The 22,423-nt window shown below is 35.3% G+C and overlaps 1 protein-coding gene across 2 annotated transcripts in view; it reads right to left on the bottom strand.

The window, feature by feature from the left end:
* Nucleotides 1–3,345: 3,345 nt before the first annotated feature.
* BANK1 (B cell scaffold protein with ankyrin repeats 1) overlaps nucleotides 3,346–22,423 on the bottom strand; it is a 286,645-nt gene continuing 267,567 nt past the window's right edge. For both annotated transcript variants that reach the window (XM_003257482.2, XM_030819171.1), the window contains 6 exons: nucleotides 18,894–19,072; nucleotides 15,041–15,104; nucleotides 6,859–6,888; nucleotides 5,764–5,819; nucleotides 4,407–4,471; nucleotides 3,346–4,150 (listed from right to left, as the gene is read on the bottom strand). In XM_003257482.2, the coding sequence (XP_003257530.2) occupies nucleotides 4,412–4,471; nucleotides 5,764–5,819; nucleotides 6,859–6,888; nucleotides 15,041–15,104; nucleotides 18,894–19,072 (389 nt within the window). In that variant the 3' untranslated portion in view covers nucleotides 3,346–4,150; nucleotides 4,407–4,411. The remainder of the gene's footprint in view (nucleotides 4,151–4,406; nucleotides 4,472–5,763; nucleotides 5,820–6,858; nucleotides 6,889–15,040; nucleotides 15,105–18,893; nucleotides 19,073–22,423) is intronic.

Genomic DNA, 22,423 nt, shown 5'->3' with positions numbered 1-22,423 from the left:
GCAAGAGAGCTCAGGGGTCCTTAGCAGATGCTTTCATTTTAGTGCCAGGCTGAATGCCAAGACATCAGTTCACACTTCCCTGAATCCCTTGTCTTTCTTTTGCTTGAATGAAGACAGGAGAAAACATTAGGGGCAAAACTGAGGCCCTTTATCATCTTTCATGTGACATGTCCATCCCCATCTTAAGAAATGAAAGAGACAATCTTTCAGAAATTGTTGGTTGATTTGACGATGGAGAATACCTCTCTCTGAGGGTCACCTATTGCTATAGAGGGCAAAAAGGCAATCTGAACAAAGCAACTATGACACCAGATTCCATGGAGTGGGAAATTGCTTCAGTGTTTGATGAACACTGAAGAACACTGTGTTCCACATTTCAATGTAGAGCATTTCTTGATGGTCTCACACGAAGTCTGAGTGGAACCAAGCTTGACGTTGACTTGAAGACATAATAAAAAGGATCATACAGCAGAAATTATAGTGTTTTATCTAGGAACATGTTTACTAATTCATTTGTTTGAAGATAAAAGATACCTATCAGCTTAATTTTATTCTGAGAGAACCTAACTTTAATATTTGCAAAATTCAGAACTTAATCTTTCACTTTATGTTAACCAGGTGCAAATCTTGAATGCCAAATAAATGTCATGCATGCCACAATTCCTCCCACCCTCCACACTATTATCCATGGCAGATATCACTAGTTGATCATGACACAGGTTCCCACTGAACCCACTCCATTTCAACGCATCACTCCAGTCACCCCTCAGCCAGTCTTTCTTTTCTCACTCAATGGAAAATAAGGCCAACTTACATATATGTAAAATGTAAGCCAGTGTTTCTCAAACTTAATGGGTCTCTTTATTTCCGGATTAGTTTTCAATACTTTGATACACATATAATATGCTATTTATAATGAAATAAAATACTTAGTACTTCAATAACCCACATGATCACAGAATCCCATTTTAATGCAATACCTGCCACCCACCATGCCCATGAATTCCTTGGAACACAACTTGGGAGATATTGCTAGAGTACCTTACCAGTCCTGGAGTTTTCTACTTGTGGCTTCCGATGTTTATTGGTGATCCAGGTGGTCATTCAATATTTTGTAATCATTAATTTTTTTTGTAATGGTATAGATTTGAATTAAATGCTGTAAGGCTGTGTATAAAAGCCACTCAGAAAAAAAGCCAGCCTAAAATGACACACAGTACTAACATTTCAAAGAGGATTATTTTTTGCAAACTATCTTCCTTGACCATTTACACGGAGCCAAAGTGTTCTAAGAACTTACATCACATTTCAGTAGAGTGATCAGACATCTCTGTTTATGCCTGAGGCAGTTCCAGTTTATGCCTGGTTTTTCATTGTAATCATTAACAGTACTCCATTTTATGATCCAAAGTGTCCTCCTTGGATGATAAATGAATTAAATGACCTCCCTACCTTTAATTCTCAAACGATTTATGCTAATGTTGGTATTATTACTCCCATTTTACCAATGATAAAATAGGGCTCAGGATATGGAAAAACTCTTTGTTCACACAGCTAGTGCATAGCTGAGACAAGGTTCAAACTAGTTTGGTCTTACTTCAAAGTTCATGCTCTTAAATATAGTAACTGCTCATTTAAATACATGTCACTAAATACCCACAAAATTATGTAAGGAACATTATCATCTGCATTGTGAAGATGAGAATATTGAGGAAATGATGCACTATCATTTATAAATTTGAGGTCTAAGGTATTGAGAATCTTACCCTTTGTGTTCTTTTATGTGGTTGCCCTACTTTTAAAGGTGAACTCCACAAAATAAGGCAGGCCAACAAGTGTAGCTGGCAGGTATAGCTACAGAGAGGGCTGTGAACAGGGGCTCATATCAGCTCTGTGTTAATCAGCTGGGATTCACTAAATTAGGCTTATGATGCAGAGCTCTTTCCTAAATATTTATCCTTTAGAAAAGCAGTATGAAGTGAAAATTCAGGTAAGTCCAAGTTATTAAAATCACACACCCTGAGCATTAGAGAAAACAAGAAGGAACTCAGCTGAGCAAATACTTAGTGCATAAATAGAATATAATGACTCAGATTACAAGGTCATTCTCATTAGAAAATACTGAGAATAGTCTCATTTTCTAAAAATTAGAGGTTCCATTGGCAGAATACTTCTAATGTTGATTTATGAAAATGTATTAGACTCATCCATTTTTTGAATACTGTTTTTAATGATCCATTTAAACTTAAGCCATATGCACTTCAAAATAATGACATTCACTTATTCTATCATAGGGGTTTCTACCTTCAGAAAATTCTGTATAAAGTAAACTGATTTTATTTTAACAACATAGCTTTAAGTATGAGTCCCATTTTACTTTATAGTGTAAGTCAAGGTTTCCCAGTCTCAAAACTCTTGACAGTTTGGACTGGATAATTCTTTGTCTTGCATATTATAGGATGTTCATCAGCATCCCTGGTCTATACATACTAGATGCCAGGAACACCTCTTCCCCAGTCATGAAAATAATAAATGTCTCCAGATATTGCCAAATGTCCGGAGCAGCATAATTATCTCACTTAAGAATCTACCAGTTTAAATGCTTCCTCTTTGTTATCCCAGAAAATTGACTAGGTAGAAAATAAGCAAGTTAATATTCAAAATAAAACTCTTTTGATAACATTCAATGCCAGTTCAAACTTCTCTAGAACTCAGAGTGCTGGTAAATTTAATAACCTAAGGAAGGGGATGGCTCTTGGCTTAAGTTAGGAGTAATGGCTTGGGAATATATTGAATTCGAAGAAGGGATGATGAAAAAGATAAGATATACGAACTCTGAAAATTCAATTCAAAGTCTTCAGAAGATTTTACATTTGGGCCTTTCCTTTCTGGCAGTGGCTACGGCTCTTTTAGAAATGCTCCAAATTTCCAAGGAAATGTCTTATTTCTTTTTCTTATCTTTGGATGGGACAGCCCACAGAAATGGAGGCTTAGTATGTAAAAGGACATGCCGGTTCTTGAAATGTTGGATGTAAAACTATGGACTGAATTTCCAAATATCATAATCAAAGGCAGTTTTTGTTAGGGATTAATCAAGCTACTGTATTATTTTTTAAAACGAGCTAATTTTGAGAATGTTAACAGTTATAAGAAACCCATGATAAGTGCTTTGTAGCATGGCTTTAAATGTATATTCTTGTCACTGTTTAGAAGCTAGAAAAAAACAATTGTGTTTATATGAGCCCTATACAGTAATATTAATCAAGTTTATTTATTTTAAACAATTTTTGGTAGACTTCCCCCTTTAAACCGGTAAGCAGAAAAATCTATTGGCCAATACTCCACTTGATCTTAGCCAAAAGGCCAAGAAGCAATTTTATTGGCTAATTCTTATAAATTTACTTTAAAAACTCAGACATAGCTTTAAACATTCAATTTATTTGTGGCATTTGTACATGAAAATTATATGATGATAAAATTGCTTTCTACTCTAAGCTAGTAAATTGTTTCTAAGAAATACGTTGATAAAATTGCAAGTCTTAATACAAAGGTAGGTTGTGAAAATGTATCTTAATTTGAGATATAGAAAAGTTTTCAAATAATAACGTTTTCAGGGTTATATGCAAATAGACACTAAATAAGACAAGGTTTCTGCAAACATGATGTAACAATAATGACTGGAACTCTGAATGTGAGAAATTCAGAAAATGAACCAGCTACTTAAAAAGCAAAAATGTGCTAAGTAAATTTGTATTTTCATGGTTATTCTAAGGAGAGCAGGAATAATCTGTTGAGGTTAGTGCCCTCAAGCAGACCCCATAACTTTGCTACACCGCGTTTAACTTCTCTGTGCTGTTTTCTTTTAATTTTCAAAATGGAAATTATTTGTTTCAGTGGTGAAGTGCATTGTAAAATGCGAGAATTTTCAAACAATGCAATTACTCTATGGTATTTTGTTTTAATAGTAATATACCCATTTGAAGCAGGTATAATGAGAATAAATTTTGCCAATAACAAATTCTGAAATCTGAAGGTTTGTTTCTGCTTTCATAGTATGAATTTGCTTTAAAGAGAGCAGGCAATCCAAATGCAAGCTTGCTTCACCCTGAAAGCAAAATGTCTGTAGATTCGTGAGTTTCATTATAATAACCTGGAAATGAGAAAATAGGAAATGTATTAGTGAATAATAGCTCATCAATTTAAATTGATTAATTGGCATTAAATCACCCCTGTACATAAATCTTTCTACAGAAAAATCACCTTTAGCTTGAAAAATACATGTTAATCCTTTCAGGAGAAGACAGTGAAATATTTAAAGAATTCTGTTTTTTAGACGAATGATACCTTCAAGTCCCTAACAAGGCTGCTTTAGGTTTTCTAAAAAATATACATAGCTAATATTTTACCTTCTTTAATGATCTTTCTTGCAACAGAAACCAAATTCCTTTTCAACTTGGGGTCGAGCAGGAAGCTGAAAAAAAATAAAGATACAGAGCTAGCATTTCTCGATTTGTCTCTATTTTAAGGTTGAACAAAGAAATATGACAAAGTTATAGTTGCCTTTCACAGCCATGGAAAAACAGCTTTGCAGAGGCAACTGGCAAAACAATCTTCCATTTTAAAAGGAAATAGAATTATTGTAAAGTTCACCTGCACCCGAGTCATTGAATTCAAATTTTCTTTCCATTTTGAAGGAGAACAGTTTAAGCATTGGGAATTTGTATTCTTTTGCTCTTATTCAAAATCTCCTCTCCAAAATATATGCCATGATTGTGCAATCCTTCAGCTCTTATAGAAGAATCTTTGGCTGATTTTTTCATAAGCCCTAAGGCCATAGTGCACCCCACAATTTTGCTACATTTGAATGAGTCTAATGAGTCTATAATATATGTATATTATATAGTGTATATATATATATATACATATATACACATACACACAGCTTGGTGGTGGGCTACAGAAGAATAAAAAATGCAACTGCTTCAATTAGTTTTTAAGGGTGAATGATTTTTATGATTACTTATGACTTATTTGAAATATACAAGGAGCTTAAATTAAAGGGTTATTAAACTTTGGAAAATTAAAATTCGTTCATTATAAGAACTTAGCAAAGACTCTAATTCAGGATTTTAGCAAGAAATCCAGCTGCTACATGACTCTCGGTAGCAGTGCAAGTGTGTTACATTATATATGCAGATAGTTGGAATAACATTATTTTTATGAAGAAAAATTGTAGTCAGGACATTATCAGTGTTGTCTTGGATTGGTCTTGGTTTTCCATTGCTGCTGTCTTTGCTTAGTGTTATCATTAGCTTCTCGTTAGCAATTTATTTTCAGTTAACTCTATGATGTGAAGTAATGCATATTTAAATCAATAATATTTTGGGGCTATACTTTCCCTACTAACGTCCTAGAGTTTAAGGACTGTATACATTGCGATTCAAACACAGTAGACTTATCATATTTCTATTGTTAAAACACATGTATTGATAATTCCTCTAAGATTTTTTTGGTCTGTACATGTTGAATTTAGCCACACTTTGGCCTCAGTGGCTTTTTCCTTTGAGTTCCCTCTTTGTTTTTTTTCCAAATAATTTCCTTAAATAAATGCTCACAGATTTTGCACACAAAGGCACACCTAACCTATTTTGTTCAAATTTGTTAGAATGTCTAAAAGCATAGACAGGATAGAAGGCTCTCATGTTCTTTTTTAACGAAGTTATTTCTTTGCATTTTATAGAAATCAAAATAAATACAACCTACCTTATTGCCGAAGTGTACATTATAAAACATATTTTCATTGTGGGCAGTTTCCTTACCTAGAAATACAAACTCAGTTATTACCTCTTTATTCATTCACAAATTTGATGATTCATTTATTCAGTACTTCTTAAAAATGATTTCTACAAAGGTAGGATACGGGTGAAAAGAAAACTTATTAGAAAGATAAAAGGGGGATACCGAAAAGGCACCCTTGGCATGTGCTGTTAATTTCTCCTGCCCATGTGGATTGACTTGGGTAGGATACTGAGGACCTACAGGAGTCACTGGAGTTTAGAAACAATCTTTCCAACACCGCTGAGTAACAACCTCCACTTGATTACTCCTTCTTCCTTTTCTTTTCCACGTTCACCAGGATTGGCCAATTACAAAACACACTTTTCCACAAAAACCTGCGCCTTCTACTCCCTGCTCTCCTAGACTACTGCTCCTCCTGCCTTTAACACTGGCATTCCATTTCTCATCCCAGCCACAGGGCCCAGTTCTATGGCTTCTTCATTCTCACAGTCAGTGGTTTGGTCCAGGCTATGGAGAGTTGCTTCTAGAATATTCAACAGCTCCCTAGCTGACCTCTAGCTCCTCCTTACTCTCCCATCAGCACACAATCCCCCTATTACATGGAAATGAGTTACCCTCTCAAGTGTTTCTCAAATTTCATTTGCTTTATCTGTAACTCCCAAGTATCAAGCACGAGCTTCCATTTACATATATCATTATCAGTCTTTATAGCAATTCCCCATGGTACAATTCTTATCTCATTTTGCATATGAGAAAACCGAGGCCCACAGAGAGTAAGTGACTTGCCACAGGTCACAATTAGTAAGTTGAGAACAGCAGGCTCAATCAAGAATTCCAAACTCACGGTCCTTTTATTATGTTATGATGCCTTCAGTGTTTCTATTTTATAGTTGCTTCACGTTTATTTTGGATGTCAAGTTGTTTCACATATAAATATAAAATCTGTGTGAATTTTTACACTGACTTGCTTAATCACATTAGGTTTGCATTAATATTGAAATTGATTTACTCTGTACTTTGTTTTAGTCTTAGATCCTTCAAGAAATACCAAGCACTTACCACTTGGATGGTGCACAATGGTGAGTTTATCTAGAAGACAAAAAAAAAGCATGTTCTACTGAGTTTTGTTCAATATTTATCTTAAATTCTCTCTCTCTTCTTTTTTTATTGTTGGACTACTTCTTGTCTTTGAGGTTGCTATGAAATCTCACAATCTGATCTAAAAATATCAACCCCAAATTTCTCTACCTCCAGCCACTGTGAGTGAAACCATGCCTTTTATTACTTTTGTCCTTTTCTCTCCCTACCTTTGTCTCAAGGTATTATTTTAGATATGTTTGACATTAACACAAGCTTGCTGCCCTGCCTTGATATTCCCCTAGCTTGAGCTACTTCATTCTTTTTAAAAATCAACTTTATTCAGGAATAATTACATATAATTCAATTATTTATAAGGAAAGAGGTTGATGATTTTTGAGAAATACATATGGCCATGTAACATATGTACCAACTTCATGAGGATAGAGACCATTTTATCTCCATAGAATATTCCCTAACTCCCCCTTACGTCAATCTTCACTCAAACATTACTCATAGCACCCCCCGATCTGATTTTGTTGCAGTAGGTAGCTAGCCAGGCATGAACAAGGCAGGAGAGGGCTCCACACCACCCACCAGGAATGTCAGGCGACCATTAGGTGATGGTTCAGCAGTTATCACACTGCCTTTCTAAAAATGATAATTGGCAGCCTGTGCCAGGGAGAGGGAATTTGCTGATGGTCCAGAGTTGTCTCACTAAAGTGATAATTGATCACAGGTGCCAGGCAGAGGCAATTTCCCAATCAGATAAAAACACTCGAAATTGGTAATCAACTTCCAATAAATTCTCAGTAATTAGGTGAGTGAGCTCCAGCATGCACATTAAGAGATAAAATGGTGGAGTATGACCTTCCAGGGGCATTCCACTGGAAAAGAAAAGAAAGCCTCAGGTGGGCATGCATACAACTTTCTGAACACACTGCGCATGCTCACTTCCCAAGTGTAAGGAGGACACCGTGCATGTGGGCAGTTCACCCTTAGGGAAGAATGAAGGGAAAGGGGTGCAAGATGCTGGAAGTTGGCCAGCATATAAAGTCTTAGAATCAAGGTTAAACAGGGGGTTTGACCTCCACAGTGCCTGCTTGGGTCTCTTTCAAATGTACTTTTCTTTCCTTCCTGCTCTAAAGCTTTTTAATAAATTTCCACTCCTGCTCTGAAACTTGCCTCAAGTCTCTTTTTCTGCCTTATGCCCCTCTGTCAAATTCTTTCTTCTGAGGAGACAAGAATTGAGGTTGCTGCAGGCCTGTATGGATTTGCTGCTGGTAACCTGGATATTCGCCGCCCCTAACAATTTCTACTTCTACAATTTTGTCTAGATTAGTTTTATCTAGAATCCAGATAGATGGAATACTACAGCATGTAGTATTCCTTTGTGTTTGATTCCCTTGTGTCTGATCCATCCTTTTTATATGTTATCTTTCATTCAGTATGTGTAATGTTTGTGAGATTCATTTATATTGTTGTTATAATAGTAAGTATTCCTTTTTATTGCTAAATAGTATTCCATAGCATAAATATATCACAGTATAAGCATGTATTCTTCCATTGGACATTTGCATATGTTGTAATAACCCAGTTTAATTGTTTCCAGTTTGCATATTATGAATGAAACTGCCACGAACTTTTGTGAACAAGTCTTTGTGTGAACACAAGCATTTATTTGTCTTGGAAAAAAACCTGGAGTGGAATGACTAGGTCATATGGTAAGTGCATATTTGACTTCTCCACAGTTATCACTCCACTTTATATTCCCATAAGCAATGCATACAATGTATATCCAGTTCCACATCCTAACCAACAGTTTTCTGAAATGGTAATACATTATAGTTTTTGTGTATTGGTATATCGTTGAAGTTGAATTTGCCTTCTGCTAATGCTTAATGATATTATCTTTTCACATGCTTCTGGGCCACTTGCTTTCATAAACTAAGACATGGGTACTAGATGTGCTCCTTGATGCTGGGCTGTCACTGCCTCTAGGTCCTCTCCGCTGAAAGAGTTAAAGAAATATACATACTTGTACACACAACTATATTTCTATTTTTATCGCTCTGTAATTATTTGTTATACTTTTACTTCCAATTCCAGTGCAATAGCATAGCATTCATTCTAGCCCTTCTTCTTTCCTTAATTATAACTGATTTCTCAGACAATAAAAAACCTGGCTCTCATTATCCATAATACATTTTTTTTTGCTTATATTCCATTTTGCCTCCTATCTCTGCCTTGTCCTCATTTACTGAATAAGTAAAATATTAACAAAGTTCTAAAAGTGAGAATTGTACAAAGAGGTATACTCAGAGGAGTGTGGAATTTTATTTTTTGAGTCAATTTTGGCAAGTTTTGTTTTTCAAGTAATTTGTCTTTTTTGGTCTAAGTTGTTAAATGTATTGGCAGAAAGTTAACTATATATTTTCTTAGTATCTTTTTTTTTTTTTGAGATGGAGTCTTGCTGTGTTGCCCAGGCTGGAGTGCAGTGGAGAAATCTTGGCTCACTGCAACCTCCACCTCCTAGGTTCAAGCGATTCTCCAGCCTCAGCCTCCGGAATAGCTGGGATTACAGGTGCATGCCACCACGCCTCGCTAATTTTTTGTATTTTTAGTAGAGACGGGGTTTCACCATGTTGGCCAGGCTGGTCTTGAACTCTTGACCTCAGATGATCCACCTGCCTCAGCCTCCCAAAGTGCTGGGATCACAGGCGTGAGCCACTGCACCCGGCCAGAGCCACCGTGCCTGGCCCTTAGTATCCTTTTAATGTCTGTAGGATCTGTTGTAGCAACCCAATTTAATTCCTAATTTAGGTATCTTCTTGTCTTTTTTTTTTCCTTGATCATTCTTCCCACGGGCTTATCAAATTTATTTATGTTTTCAAACAACTTACTTTTGATTTTATTTTCTTGTTTATCTCTTTCCTTTTTTGCTGATTTCTGATCTTAATTATTTCTCTCCTCTTACCTCTTTTTGAAAGTTTGCTTTTCATTTTCTATTTTTCTAAAGTGGAAACTTAAATCATTGACTTAAAGCTTTTTGTTATTTTCTAGTATGATATTTATAGTAATACATTTCCCTTTAGTTAACTGTTAACTACATACTTGTTTTACCTGCATTTCACAAATTTTGATTTTTTTTCATTATTATTCAGGTTGAAATACTTTCTTATGATTTCTTATTTGACCCTCATGTTATTTTGAATGTTGTGTTTAATTCCTAAATATATTGGGAGATGTTCTAGATATATAATTCTTAACTGATTTCTAAATTACTTCTGCTGTGGTAAGAGAATATAAGATTCTAAAAGACTGAAATTTTTTAGAGAATATACTCTGAAGATTTCAGTCCTTCGAAATTTACTGAAACTTTTTTGATTATCTAGCCTATGTTTCATCTTGGTGAACCTCCATGTATACCTTTAATAAATATGTATTCTGACTTAAAAAAAATTTTTTGTGTAAATGTCAATTGGGTCAAGTTAGCTGATGGTGTTGTTTAGGTCTTCTGTATCTCTATTGATTTTTGTCTATTTGTTCTATTAATTAGTAAGAAAGAAGTGAAAACATCTCTGAGTACTGTCAGATTTTGCTTCAGGAGTTTTAGTAAAATTCATATATATAATATAAAATTATTTTATGTAATGCAGATACTTAGAATCGCTCTTTCTAGTGAACTGCCATTTTATCTGTATGTAATATCCTTGTTTATCTTTTGTAATACTCTCTATTTTGAAATTTATCTTGTCTTATATTGATATAGCCATGCCAGCTTTCTTATGCTTATGTTTACTATTGTCGTAGGAACCTTTTACCATACTTTACTTTCAAACTATCTGTGTTTTATATGTATGTCTTTTAGACAGCATAAGTTTGGATATTGCTTTTGTTTCCAGGCTGAAAATGTCTGATTTTTAAAAGAAGCATTTAATTCAGTCACCTTTAATATAATTATGATATGGCTTAGTTAAATACTACCATCTTGTTCTTGGTTCTTCACTTTTCCATTTTTTTATGTTCCTCTTTTTCTACTTTCCTGCTTTATTTTTGGTGAATCAAATAGTTTTTTAATAATCTATTTTATTTCCTCTATAGGTTTCCTAAGTATAGTTCTTTTTATCTATTTTTTTACTGATTTCTTTCTATTTTTAAAATAAAACATGAATCTTTCACTTAGATTTTGAGACAGCAGTATACCCCTTGGTACTTCATGCCTTACAGTTGACACATCATACTTCTTACTTTACCCTCTCCTCTTCCTACTTTATAACTGAATCTTTACACTTTACCACGTAGCAATTTTGGAAACATATAATTCTATTTGTCTGCCTCCACTGTCCTTTGCATGATTGCTTTCATATTTCCTTCTTATTATATAACTTCTAACTTAAGTTTCATTATTTTTGCTTTAAACAATTGTCTTTGAAGTAATTTATGAGAAAAAGGAAAACATATTTTATATCTACCTGCTTTGTATAATTTTCAGTATTCTTTTTCCCACAGATTCCCTCAGTGAGAATCTGAGTTTGTTTGTTAATATCCCTTCACCTTGTATGATATTTTTAAGCATTTATTCCACTGTAATTTTGCTATGAATTATCTCATTTCATTTATCTTAAATGTCTTTATTTTATCATGTTTTTGAGGTATATTTCCTCTGGATTTAGAATTCTAAATTTTTTAGGACTTTAAAGATGTTATTGGCTGGGCACGGTGGCTCACACCTGTAATCCCAGCACTTTGGGAGGCCGAGGTGGACGGATCATGAGGGCAGGAGATCGAGACCATCCTGGCTAACACGGTGAAACCCCGTCTCTACTAAAAAATAGAAAAAATTAGCCGGGTGTGGTGGCGGGTGCCTGTAGTCCCAGCTACTCAGGAGGCTGAGGCAGGAGAATGGCGTGATCCCAGGAGGTGGAGCTCGCAGTGAGCTAAGATCATGCCACTGCACTCCAGCCTGGGCAACAGAGCGAGACTCCATCTTGAGGAAAAAAAAAAAATAGATGTTATTGTATTGTCTTTAATCCTCCATTTTTTCTGATAATAAATTATTGAATTTTTTTTCCTTTATATGTAACGTGTGTTTTCTCTGGCTGCTTTCAAGAATTTCTTTTTACCTTGGCTTAAAGTAGCTTGAAAATAAATTGCCTAGAAGTCCTTCTTTTAACAGTTATGCTAATTTTCATTTTTAAAAGTTTTTTCAACAATATGCAAGTGGTTTGCATTGAATTTGGCAAGTTTTTGGTCATCATTTTTTTAAAAATGTTTTGCCTCTTTTCACTCTTTTCTCCTTTTGGGTTCTAATTACATGCATTTTAGAATGCATTATATTGTCCTAAATGTTGCTGGGACTCTGTCATTTTTGAAGTCCTTTTATCTCTCTGAAAATCAAATTGCATAATTTCTATTGGTCTGTCTTAATTTTGTTTACTAACTCTTAATTTGTCATCTCCAATTTGATAATAAGTTCATCTGATTAAGTTTTATTTATTTTATTGTACTTTTACTTTCTATACTTTCTACTTGGTTCTTTTATATAGTTTCATTTTTTTTTCTGCTTAGATTCCCTATTTATTCTCTCCTTAAAACCACATTTTTCACGAATTCAGTGTTTATAAGAGGTGTTTTAAAGTCTATTTGTTAAGATCAACAACATCCAACATCTCAGGTTCCGTCTGTAGTTTCTTTTTCTTCATAAAGATTATAGTTTCCTGTTTCTTTGTGTGTCTTCTTTTTTTAATTGAACACTGGACATTACAGATAATGTGTTGTATATTCTGGATTCTAGAATATTCTTCTGATGACAGTATGTTCTCGTTTTAGTAGGCAGCTCGATTACTGTCAAGAACTTGTATAGACTTAATTTTATTCTTTTTCACCATGGGCTTTTTGTGATAGAAAGCCCAAGGTGTTTTCTTTTTAAGGCCTTGAGTTTGTAGATTCAGTCATCCTACAAACTCTGTCTCCCAGATAGATCTTGTTGGGGCTTGGTTTGAGATTTTGTTAGGGCATGTCTAGAGTAGATCTTACTCTAAATCATGGTTCTTACATCTTTTGGGTGTCACAGCAGAATGTCAGGTATTTTATGGAGGTGTTAAGATCTCCCTAATTTGACAGGGCCAGAAATTAAACACTCCCAGGCTGGCTTTTCCTCAACTCTGCTCAACCTCTAGTGTCTCTCTTTTGCTTTCAATGCCCTAGAAGTTGCTGTCTTGCATGCCTTGACTGTCTTGCTTTGCACATTTACAACTCATCTCTCAGCCACAGACTTGTGGAATCCTTCCCATGGACCTCTTAGGCTACCTCTCTACACAGCCACCTGCTCTCAGTGACCCACCACACATATTCTAGCAGCTTCAGCTGCCCTGAACTAAGATCTCTGCCTTCTCAGTTCAACAGAACTTCTTTGCTTTGCTCAGAGTGTAGTCAGGAAATATTCCTCTGGCAGAGGCCTGGGCCATAATGAGACCCACCTCATGAGTACTGCTTGTCTCTAGAATTATTCATAGTCTTTGGCTACCTACTGTCTGCCTCCTAATATCGCTTGCTTCATATATTTGCCTAGTAATAGTGTCCTGTGCAATAGAAAGATTTGTGTAGTATTATTAATTTCAGTGTGGCTGAAAGGAGAACTAATTGATTCATAATTAAGGCACTGATAATTAAGAGCATTGATTTTGAATTAAACAGAAATGGCTTCTCACTTCATATGTGTCCTTTAACTTTTCACTTTCTCAGGACCTCAGTTTCCTTATTTATAAATTGGAAATATTGCCCACCTCATAGAGTTATTGTAAGAAGCAATAATGTATAAGAGATAATAAATGTTAGCTTTTTAATGCTCCTTGGTAAAATTATTTATATAACTTGTAATTTTATAAATCATTAAAATTTTAATCTTATTCATATTAGAATGGAGGTGTCTGTCACCTGTAAGACGGCCATGTCTTTATGACCTTAATTATTTTAGAAAGTATATTTGTGTTTTAGAAAACATTTTAAAGTGCTTAAAGAATTCTCTCTAGAAAAATAGATAACTGTAAGAATTCTGTCTAGAAAAATAGATAACTGTATAATATGAAGAGAAATTGAATTTCAACACGAAGGACTAGCTAAGAGCTATGCAATATTAATGAAAATGGAAGAGATGGAAGCTTTCACACTCTTTTAGTGGCTGCTAGTTTTTAATTATCTGTGCAGGGGGACAGTCTTGGGGAAACAGTGGTCAGATAGTGATAACATAATTTATTTTTAATTTTGGAATGTGTTGTTTATTTTAGCAAAAGTTTTACCATCTTAATAATGTTTGATTAGCTTAGTATCCCCTCCCCTAACCTCCACTGCCAGAGCAACTTTCAATTACTAGAAATTTTAAAATGATACACACGTTGACAATTGTGAGAATTCACTGTATTAATATTTTACCTTATTAAAAAGCATGTCTCTTTAATCATTTGATTTTTTTTCTTTTTTTTTCATTTTGAGATGGAGTCTTGCTCTGTCACCCAGGCTGGCGTGTAATGCTGTGATCTTGGCTCACTGCAATCTCTGCACCTCCCGGGGGGTTCTCCTGCCTCAGCATCCCGAGTAGCTGGGATTACAGGCATGCACCACCATGGCCGGCTAATTTTTATGTTTTTAGTAGAGATGGGGTTTCACCATTTGGCAGGCCGGTCTTGAACTCCTATCCTCAAGTGATCCACCCACCTCGGCCTCCCAAAGTGCTGGGATTACAGGTGTGGGCCATCACACCTGGCCTTGATTTCTTATATAATGGATCATTAAAAAATTGAGCAGAGTTGTCCTATTTGCAACTTACATAGACATCAAAAGAAAGAGTAACAAGCATTTATTATATTTATAACATATAAAATACCATATTCTCTGGTTCATTATGAACTTTTATTATAAACCGGAGAATATGATAAGTATTTTATATGTTAACTTACACAAGCACCCTCAGATGCATGTATAATTATAGATGCGTATTTTGCAGACAAGGAATTTGACTACCAGATATTAAGACCCTCTCCAGGTTAGACGGCTGGGAATTGTTGAGGTTTAGATTTGAACTCAGGCCCATTCATCTCCACAGTCCCTGAATTTTCAACTTAATCACTCTATTATTTTTGAATAGCAGGCGAATCTTACTTACTATAGACATTTTCTTCTTCTGGCCTTTTCCCAATAATGCAATCTCGTAGTTGTCGTAATTTCTCCTTAATGTGGAAACAACCAGGACATAGTTATGATTTTCAAATTTTTATGGATCAAGACGAAGACATCAACTACTATTAGCAATACCAATGCTGCTACTTGATATTAATTTGCTACTTACGATGTCTCAATTGCCATCCTTGATACTTTCCACATGTTATCTTACTTAATTCTCACAGCTTAATGAAGTGGATGTAAAATGTCGTCACTCCATTTTGTAGATATGGAAACTGAGGTGCAGAGAGGTACAGTAACGTTCCCAAATCATAGTTATAAGTGGTAGAGTCAAGATTGGATCCTAGAGTGCAATTCTTTGGGAAGTTGTTCTCCGAACCTGATACTTGTGGGGTCTATATTGGCTATTTGGTGTCCAAGAGCAGAAGGGCTACACAGTGATGGTTTGCTGATGCCTGGGCCCATCTCAGCCTCTGTATGGCACATTCCTTCCCAGTGTTCTAATTCTAAAAATCAGAGACTTAAAAGCAGATGAACATAACAGGATTCCTCTTAGCACATCTGTGATCTTTCTTTGATTTCCAAATATTGAACATTATCTTTTTAAGCAAAATGTAAAACAAGCTAACATTTAATAATCTTGTTTTAGAACAGAACTTAAGAATAGTACTCTTTCCTCAGGATTTTCCTGGAAACCTAGAAACCACTTTTCCTATTTATTTATTTATTTATTTTTTAAATTTTATTATTATACTTCAGGTTTTAGGGTACATGTGCACAATGTGCAGGTTTGTTACATATGTATCCATGTGGCATGTTGATTTCCTACACCCATTAACTCGTCATTTAGCATTAGGTGTATCTCCTAATGCTGTCCCTCCCCCCTCCCCCCACCCCACAACAGTCCCCGGAGTGTGATGATCCCCTTCCTGTGTCCATGAGTTCTCACTGTTCAATTCCCACCTATGAGTGAGAACATGCGGTGTTTGGTTTTTTGTCCTTGCGATAGTTTACTGAGAATGATGTTTTCCAGTTTCATCCATGTCCCTACAAAGGATACGAACTCATCATTTTTTATGGCTGCATAGTATTCCATGGTGTATATGTGCCACATTTTCTTAATCCAGTCTATCGTTGTTGGACATTTGGGTTGGTTCCAACTCTTTGCTATTGTGAATAGTGCCGCAATAAACATACGTGTGCATGTGTCTTTATAGAAGCATGATTTATAGTCCTTTGGGTATATACCCAGTAATGGGATGGCTGGCTCAAATGGTATTTCTAGTTCGAGATCCCTGAGGAATCGCCACACTGACTTCCACAATGGTTGAACTAGTTTACAGTCCCACCAACAGTGTAAAAGTGTTCCTATTTCTCCACATCCTCTCCAGCACCTGTTGTTTCCTGATTTTTTAATGATGGCCATTCTAACTGGTGTGAGATGGTATCTCACTGTGGTTTTGATTTGCATTTCTCTGATGGCCAGTGATGATGAGCATTTCTTCATGTGTTTTTTGGCTGCATAAATGTCTTCTTTTGAGAAGTGTCTGTTCATGTCCTCTGCCCACTTTTTGATGGGGTTGTTTGTTTTTTTCTTGTAAATTTGTTGGAGTTCATTGTAGATTCTGGATATTAGCCCTTTGTCAGATGAGTAGGTTGCAAAAATTTTCTCCCATTCTGTAGGTTGCCTGTTCACTCTGATGATAGTTTCTTTTGCTGTGCAGAAGCTCTTTAGTTTAATGAGATCCCATTTGTCGATTTTGGCTTTTGTTGCCATTGCTTTTGGTGTTTTAGACATGAAGTCCTTGCCCGCACCTATGTCCTAGGCACTTTTCCTATTTAGCTGTTTCCATTGCCTTACAGATCTCTCCTACCAGTGGTGCCAAACTCTTCTTCAGGCACTCCGTGACTGTGAGTAGGAGTGAGGAGAGTGAAGGGCAAGGTTTTTCATTCTCCACCATTTCATCTTCAACGCCAGGGATTCTACATGATTCTTAGTTATTCTGGAAACCAGCTTCCCCTATTAACTCCATGTTTGTGCCATTTTTTTCTTAGTTTCCTAGATTAATTCCTTCATCAATAATAATATGACTTCAGTTACCTCTGATAACTTCATTTATATTCATAGGATACAAACAAATACTTTTCCAAGCTGCAAGAAAAATGTTGAAAAGTACATAGGAATGCATATTTGTTTGCATGTGTGTGTGTTGAGGAAACAGGAGGAATATTCATCTTTTTGTTGTTTGTTTGGATTTTAGCCCAGTCCCTTATGTTAAGGACTGACTGATTCCTCTGACAGAATTCAGACCAAGTCATTAAACTTTGTTGCTTATGGAAAGTAATCTTAGTATCTGTTGGCCTTTATTTTTTAAAAAATAATTTTTTAAAAATAAGCACGAACAATATTCATTATCCCATTATCACCTTATTATTAGGTGAGTCAGATCAGTCTCTAAGTAGTGAGTATGAAGCACCTTAAATTCTTCCTAAAACAAGATTAAATTTAGGTATACCAACAAAATGGAAACAACCAGGGTTTAATGAAGCAACTAGTGAAATAATTTCCAAAATGATATTTAGGTTGGATAACTCTAAATGGAAAACATTATTATTTAAGGGTCTCAAGAGGATGAAATACAACTGACTTACTTCAACAAAATCTATACAATGTAACATTGCTAGGAAAGTGATTTGTAGGTCTGCACCTAAACACATGTGTATTGGTGATGACATTGACATGATTGAGAAGCAATGTTTAATTCTGATCATGAACAATGAAGAGTTGCAGAATTCTACAATCAGTATTCTTAAGTATTTATTTGGCAAAATAACTGCCTTTGCTTAGTGTCGCAAAATCTGGATGAGGTTCAGCCACCAACCCACAACCATAACTGCCCTTAGAGACAGGTGGTTTCTAACAAGCCATGATCTCAGATGTACTGGGAAAGTCCCCTGGCCTATATACTATATTGTTTGAAATTTCTCTATTTTGATTCTTTTTTATTGTTTAAAAATGTTTTCCTAAGCATCGTCTTTTAAATAAAAATTATCTCTTGGGAAAGTTACAATATTAAGCTATTATCAATTATTTATACTTTGGCCCAAGTTTGCTTATTGAATGTGTTTAATCAAACAGCTATCTAGAACTGGGTTCTGAAGCAATGGGATTTCCATGATAAGAAGAAAAAAAATTGTTAAAATATTTTTGGAGTGAAAAGAGATGGAATATGGGAATATGACTGTGTTATCTCTCACTAAGGAATGTCAAGGGGTGTGTGTGTGGTATATTTTGTTTTCATTCTCATCTCAGAACCATGTCCTCCAATCCCATCTCAGGAGGTAAATTATATTTACAGAAGATGAGCTTATTTTAACGTAATATTTGAACATATATATGTGAATGTGTGTATGTGTACATATATAAAAACAAAAGTTTAAGGAGAAAGAAGATAAAAACTTATTGCCTTTTATTTAGGACTGTTGCTTAGTGTGATTTTAATCATTGTCTCACTCCTTTCCTTTTAAGCCTGGCATACATAATACATAATACACTCTTCAGCGCAAAGATGCTTTACCTTAATTTCAGCAACGAGATTCAAAAAACACTCACTATACTAAAGACAGGTATTATAAGCTGATTAGGTATTAGCTTTGGTATACTGGGTTAGAGGATTGACTTCATCAGACATTATTTGATTTCTTGAAGTGTCTTCCTTAGTGGCTAGTTAAAAATAAAAGAACAGTTACCTGTATTCCTCATGAAAATTAAACATTAACAAACTAGGGGCTCCACAAGTGAGGGAATGTCCCAGATAACACTGGGCCAATATTACCTGCTGAATCATTTCCAGGCCACTTTTTCCCATCTGCCAATGTTTAAATTTCTCCAGAGCTTCATCCATAGACATTTTCCCATTCTTGACTTTCTCCTGCAGGAGGATGAGTTCTTCCTGACCATCAGTTAGACAGCCCCTGAGAGTAGAAAAGGCTGGACTCTCTATCCGAGCTCTGTCTAAAATACAAGGGGAGGGTGCATTAACAGAAAGTCCAGGTGTAGACAACTGGGAACAAAAGCACTCTACAAATAAGCCATTGGAGTAGCTTCTTCTTAACTCTCTATGAGCAGTCAAAGAATAAACCCGTACATTTTTAATGGGTTTCTTTCTAAAGATGGAGGTGCCTGGAAACTAGTCTTATGGGTGAAAAAAAAGTGTCTCATTACTGAGACACAGAAAAGGACAAGGAGAGAAAGGGCAGTAGCAAAAGTTATATACTTCACTAGTTGACGGCAGTGCCAATTTTGTCTTCTGTTTCTGAGGATTATCAGAAATCATGTGCGCAAAACACTTAGCATAGTGCCTGCCACACAGTAAGCTAAATAAATGTTAACATTAATATTAACAATAAATATCTTTAGAATAAACGGTCTTTCTATCTTTGGGAAAGGAGATGTTAACCAACATCCAAATGTCACAAAAGGCTTAGGATCATTTGAAAATTTATTTTTGAAAGATTTTAAATAAATAATCAGTCATTTTGTAGTAAAATGCTTCCTTTTCAAAAGAGTTTATTTCGGAGCATGCTATGTATTATTTGCTCAGCACAAAAGGAATTTGTGGCCTGGCTTGAGGAACAGTGGTAGCAAACTGGCAAACCATGGGTGAACTCAGTGTTTCCCTTGTCCGCCATGGTGTTTAAAGACATAAATAGGCCTGCATGACTTTAAGGATGCTATGTGCTCTCTGGGTTACTGCAATCCTCGCCACACATTAGAGTTCCTGGATGACAACACATGTCTGCTACCTGCCTGGCTGCTGGAACTCATTTGAGTTTGTATCTTCTCATTTACATATTTCCATTAAGTGCAACATACTTTTTGTATTATTTCAGGAGGGGTAGGTAACACATCTTAATATACTATCAAATCTAAATATGCCCACAGAGTCTGAAAGGAGAGAATAGCCAGTCCTACCCAACTGTATACCAGTGAGCTATCCCTGGAGGGATATACCCATTTCTGGGACTGCTTCTTCAAGAAAGAAACAGATGAATTTGACTATCCAGACAATATTAACAAGGATTTGGGAAATGGGGAGGGCATTCAAATTCTACAGTAATAAGAATTTGTTGATATAACTAGGATTGATTGTTCTGGAAAAGAGGTTTCAAGTATTTGATAGCAAATGTTATATGTCTGAAGAGGACTTGAGCTTTGGGGTTGTTCTGGAATGACCTGTAATGTTCCTCTCCGTTTTGAGAAGGACTGTAATAAGGCACACGGAGAGGGTTTCTTTCCAAAAAGATTCATGTGCACAGAAAATTTCTCTGTGGCCAATAATTCTGATTCCCACAGGGGCTGGCTGGCTGGCTTTCTTTCTTTCTTTCTTTCTTTCTTTCTTTCTTTCTTTCTTTCTTTCTTTCTTTCTTTTTCTTTCTTCTTTTTTACTTTTTCCCTTCTCACCATTTCCATTCAACACAGAAGCTTTCTTGACTTGTCTTTTCTCTTCAGAATCTATTCCCCCAGAACTAAGATGTCAACAGATCCTATACTCAAAATCTTCCTTCGAGGATGATGGAGCATGAAATCCCAGAGGAATTGGAGAAGCACAAGTTAGCCAGAGGGCTAATTGGTTCAGCAGCAAAAAGCACAGATAACAATTGAGATCTTGCTTCTTATACCATTTGCTTTTTATAGGCCTCCACACTCAAATGCAGTTCGTGAAATGCAGTTAGCAGTAGAATTCTATGTGCCATCCCTGCCAGAGGAGAGAGGTTGAGCATCATCATTTAACAGGTATGCCATTTAACTATCACCTCACTTCTGTCATCCTTTTGCCTAAATGTGAATCCATTTATATCTCAGGTAACCCAGGCAGCTGGATTTTCTGCTGTTCTGGAAGTTAGCTCAAGGAATGTTTTCCCAGAAAACTGTACCAGTTTTAGCTTTGCCATATGTACAAGTTTAACTTAATTTAACAAATACTAACTCCTTTGAATAATATTTATTTCAATTACCCTTTCATATTTCTCAATCTAGCTAATAAAATACAAGTAAGATGACTTTTTTGGGGGGTATGGTGTTCAGTTGCATGATTGTGCAGAAAGAACAAAAGAACAAGTTAGGAGCAGCCGAGGTCTTAAATATTGTCTTGAGAGTGAATTGTTACAACTAAACTATTTTTACATAAATCTGCTTTTACCTTTTTTTTAAGAGTAAAGAGATTAAAGCATTTGTCTTGATAAATTAGGATTAGGCATGAGAAGTTGCAAAGAAAAATGATCTAGGCATTTTACTACCTTTTATTCTAAGGGTATACAAGTCAAACCAAAACGTGCAACCTGTAATTTTTGGTAGGGTTTACAAGATTTCTTCACTGCATTTAGATAACAATTTGATGGGGAAAAGGAAGTAATGACAGGTTTTCTGTCTTCCTAATTTTGTATATTTTTTTAGTTTACCTTCAGAAGAGTTAGTATGAATTTAATATAATTTTCATTAAAAAGCATTTGTCAGACAGCTAACTGTATGTATGGTAGACTCTTGTCTTTTAGTGTAAAAGCTTTAAGGTAAACTACAGTTTTAAAAATTCCTTTTAAATAAATTTCTCTTTACAAGTATTGACATTTGATCAAATATTGGTCATATAAACATCAACCAACCCATTGTAGTGAGTATATAAATCTACAGATTAGGTAAGAATGTAAATTGGGCTTTTCATTAAAATTATTTACTAGGCGACTGGCTGGAAGGACTTTATTGAAAATTTGAAAGAAAACAACTTGATTGCCCAACAAAAAGTAATTAAAATAGAAAATATTAATAAAAATCACGTAGTCATTTAAAAAATATTGTGGCAACATAGAAAGTGCTTATTATATTATAACAATTACAAAAGCAGGATACAAAATTATATACACATTAAAATTTTAACAGTATCAAAGTTGTATACATAATAAAGCATGAAAAGAAATTTTAAAAGATAATATATGTTATTCTATTGTGATGCCATATTACATATGTAATTATTTTCTTATGATCTCCAACTTTCTATAATAATACTATATTACTTTTACAATATAAAACATTTCTGCCACTTTATTAATAGGCTTTCCCATGGAATGCATACCATTTCAATCCATGCCAGATATACCACGCTGTAAGTACTATGTCATACTATAAGTATTATGTGATGTCACACCATACTGTACCATCATACCAAATTAGTTTATGGCACTTGGAAAGAACTTCTCAGTAACAGGACTTAAATAACTAGGGTCCAGGCGCAGTGGCTGACACCTGTAACCCCGGCACTTTGGGAGGCCGATGCAGGTGGATTGGTTGAGCCCAGGAGTTCCAGACCAG

The sequence above is a fragment of the Nomascus leucogenys genome, chromosome 9, assembly GCF_006542625.1.
Source record: "Nomascus leucogenys isolate Asia chromosome 9, Asia_NLE_v1, whole genome shotgun sequence".
Taxonomy (NCBI): Eukaryota; Metazoa; Chordata; class Mammalia; order Primates; family Hylobatidae; genus Nomascus; species Nomascus leucogenys.
Note: the sequence above shows the minus strand (reverse complement) of the source record. Positions and strands in the feature narration are given on the sequence as shown.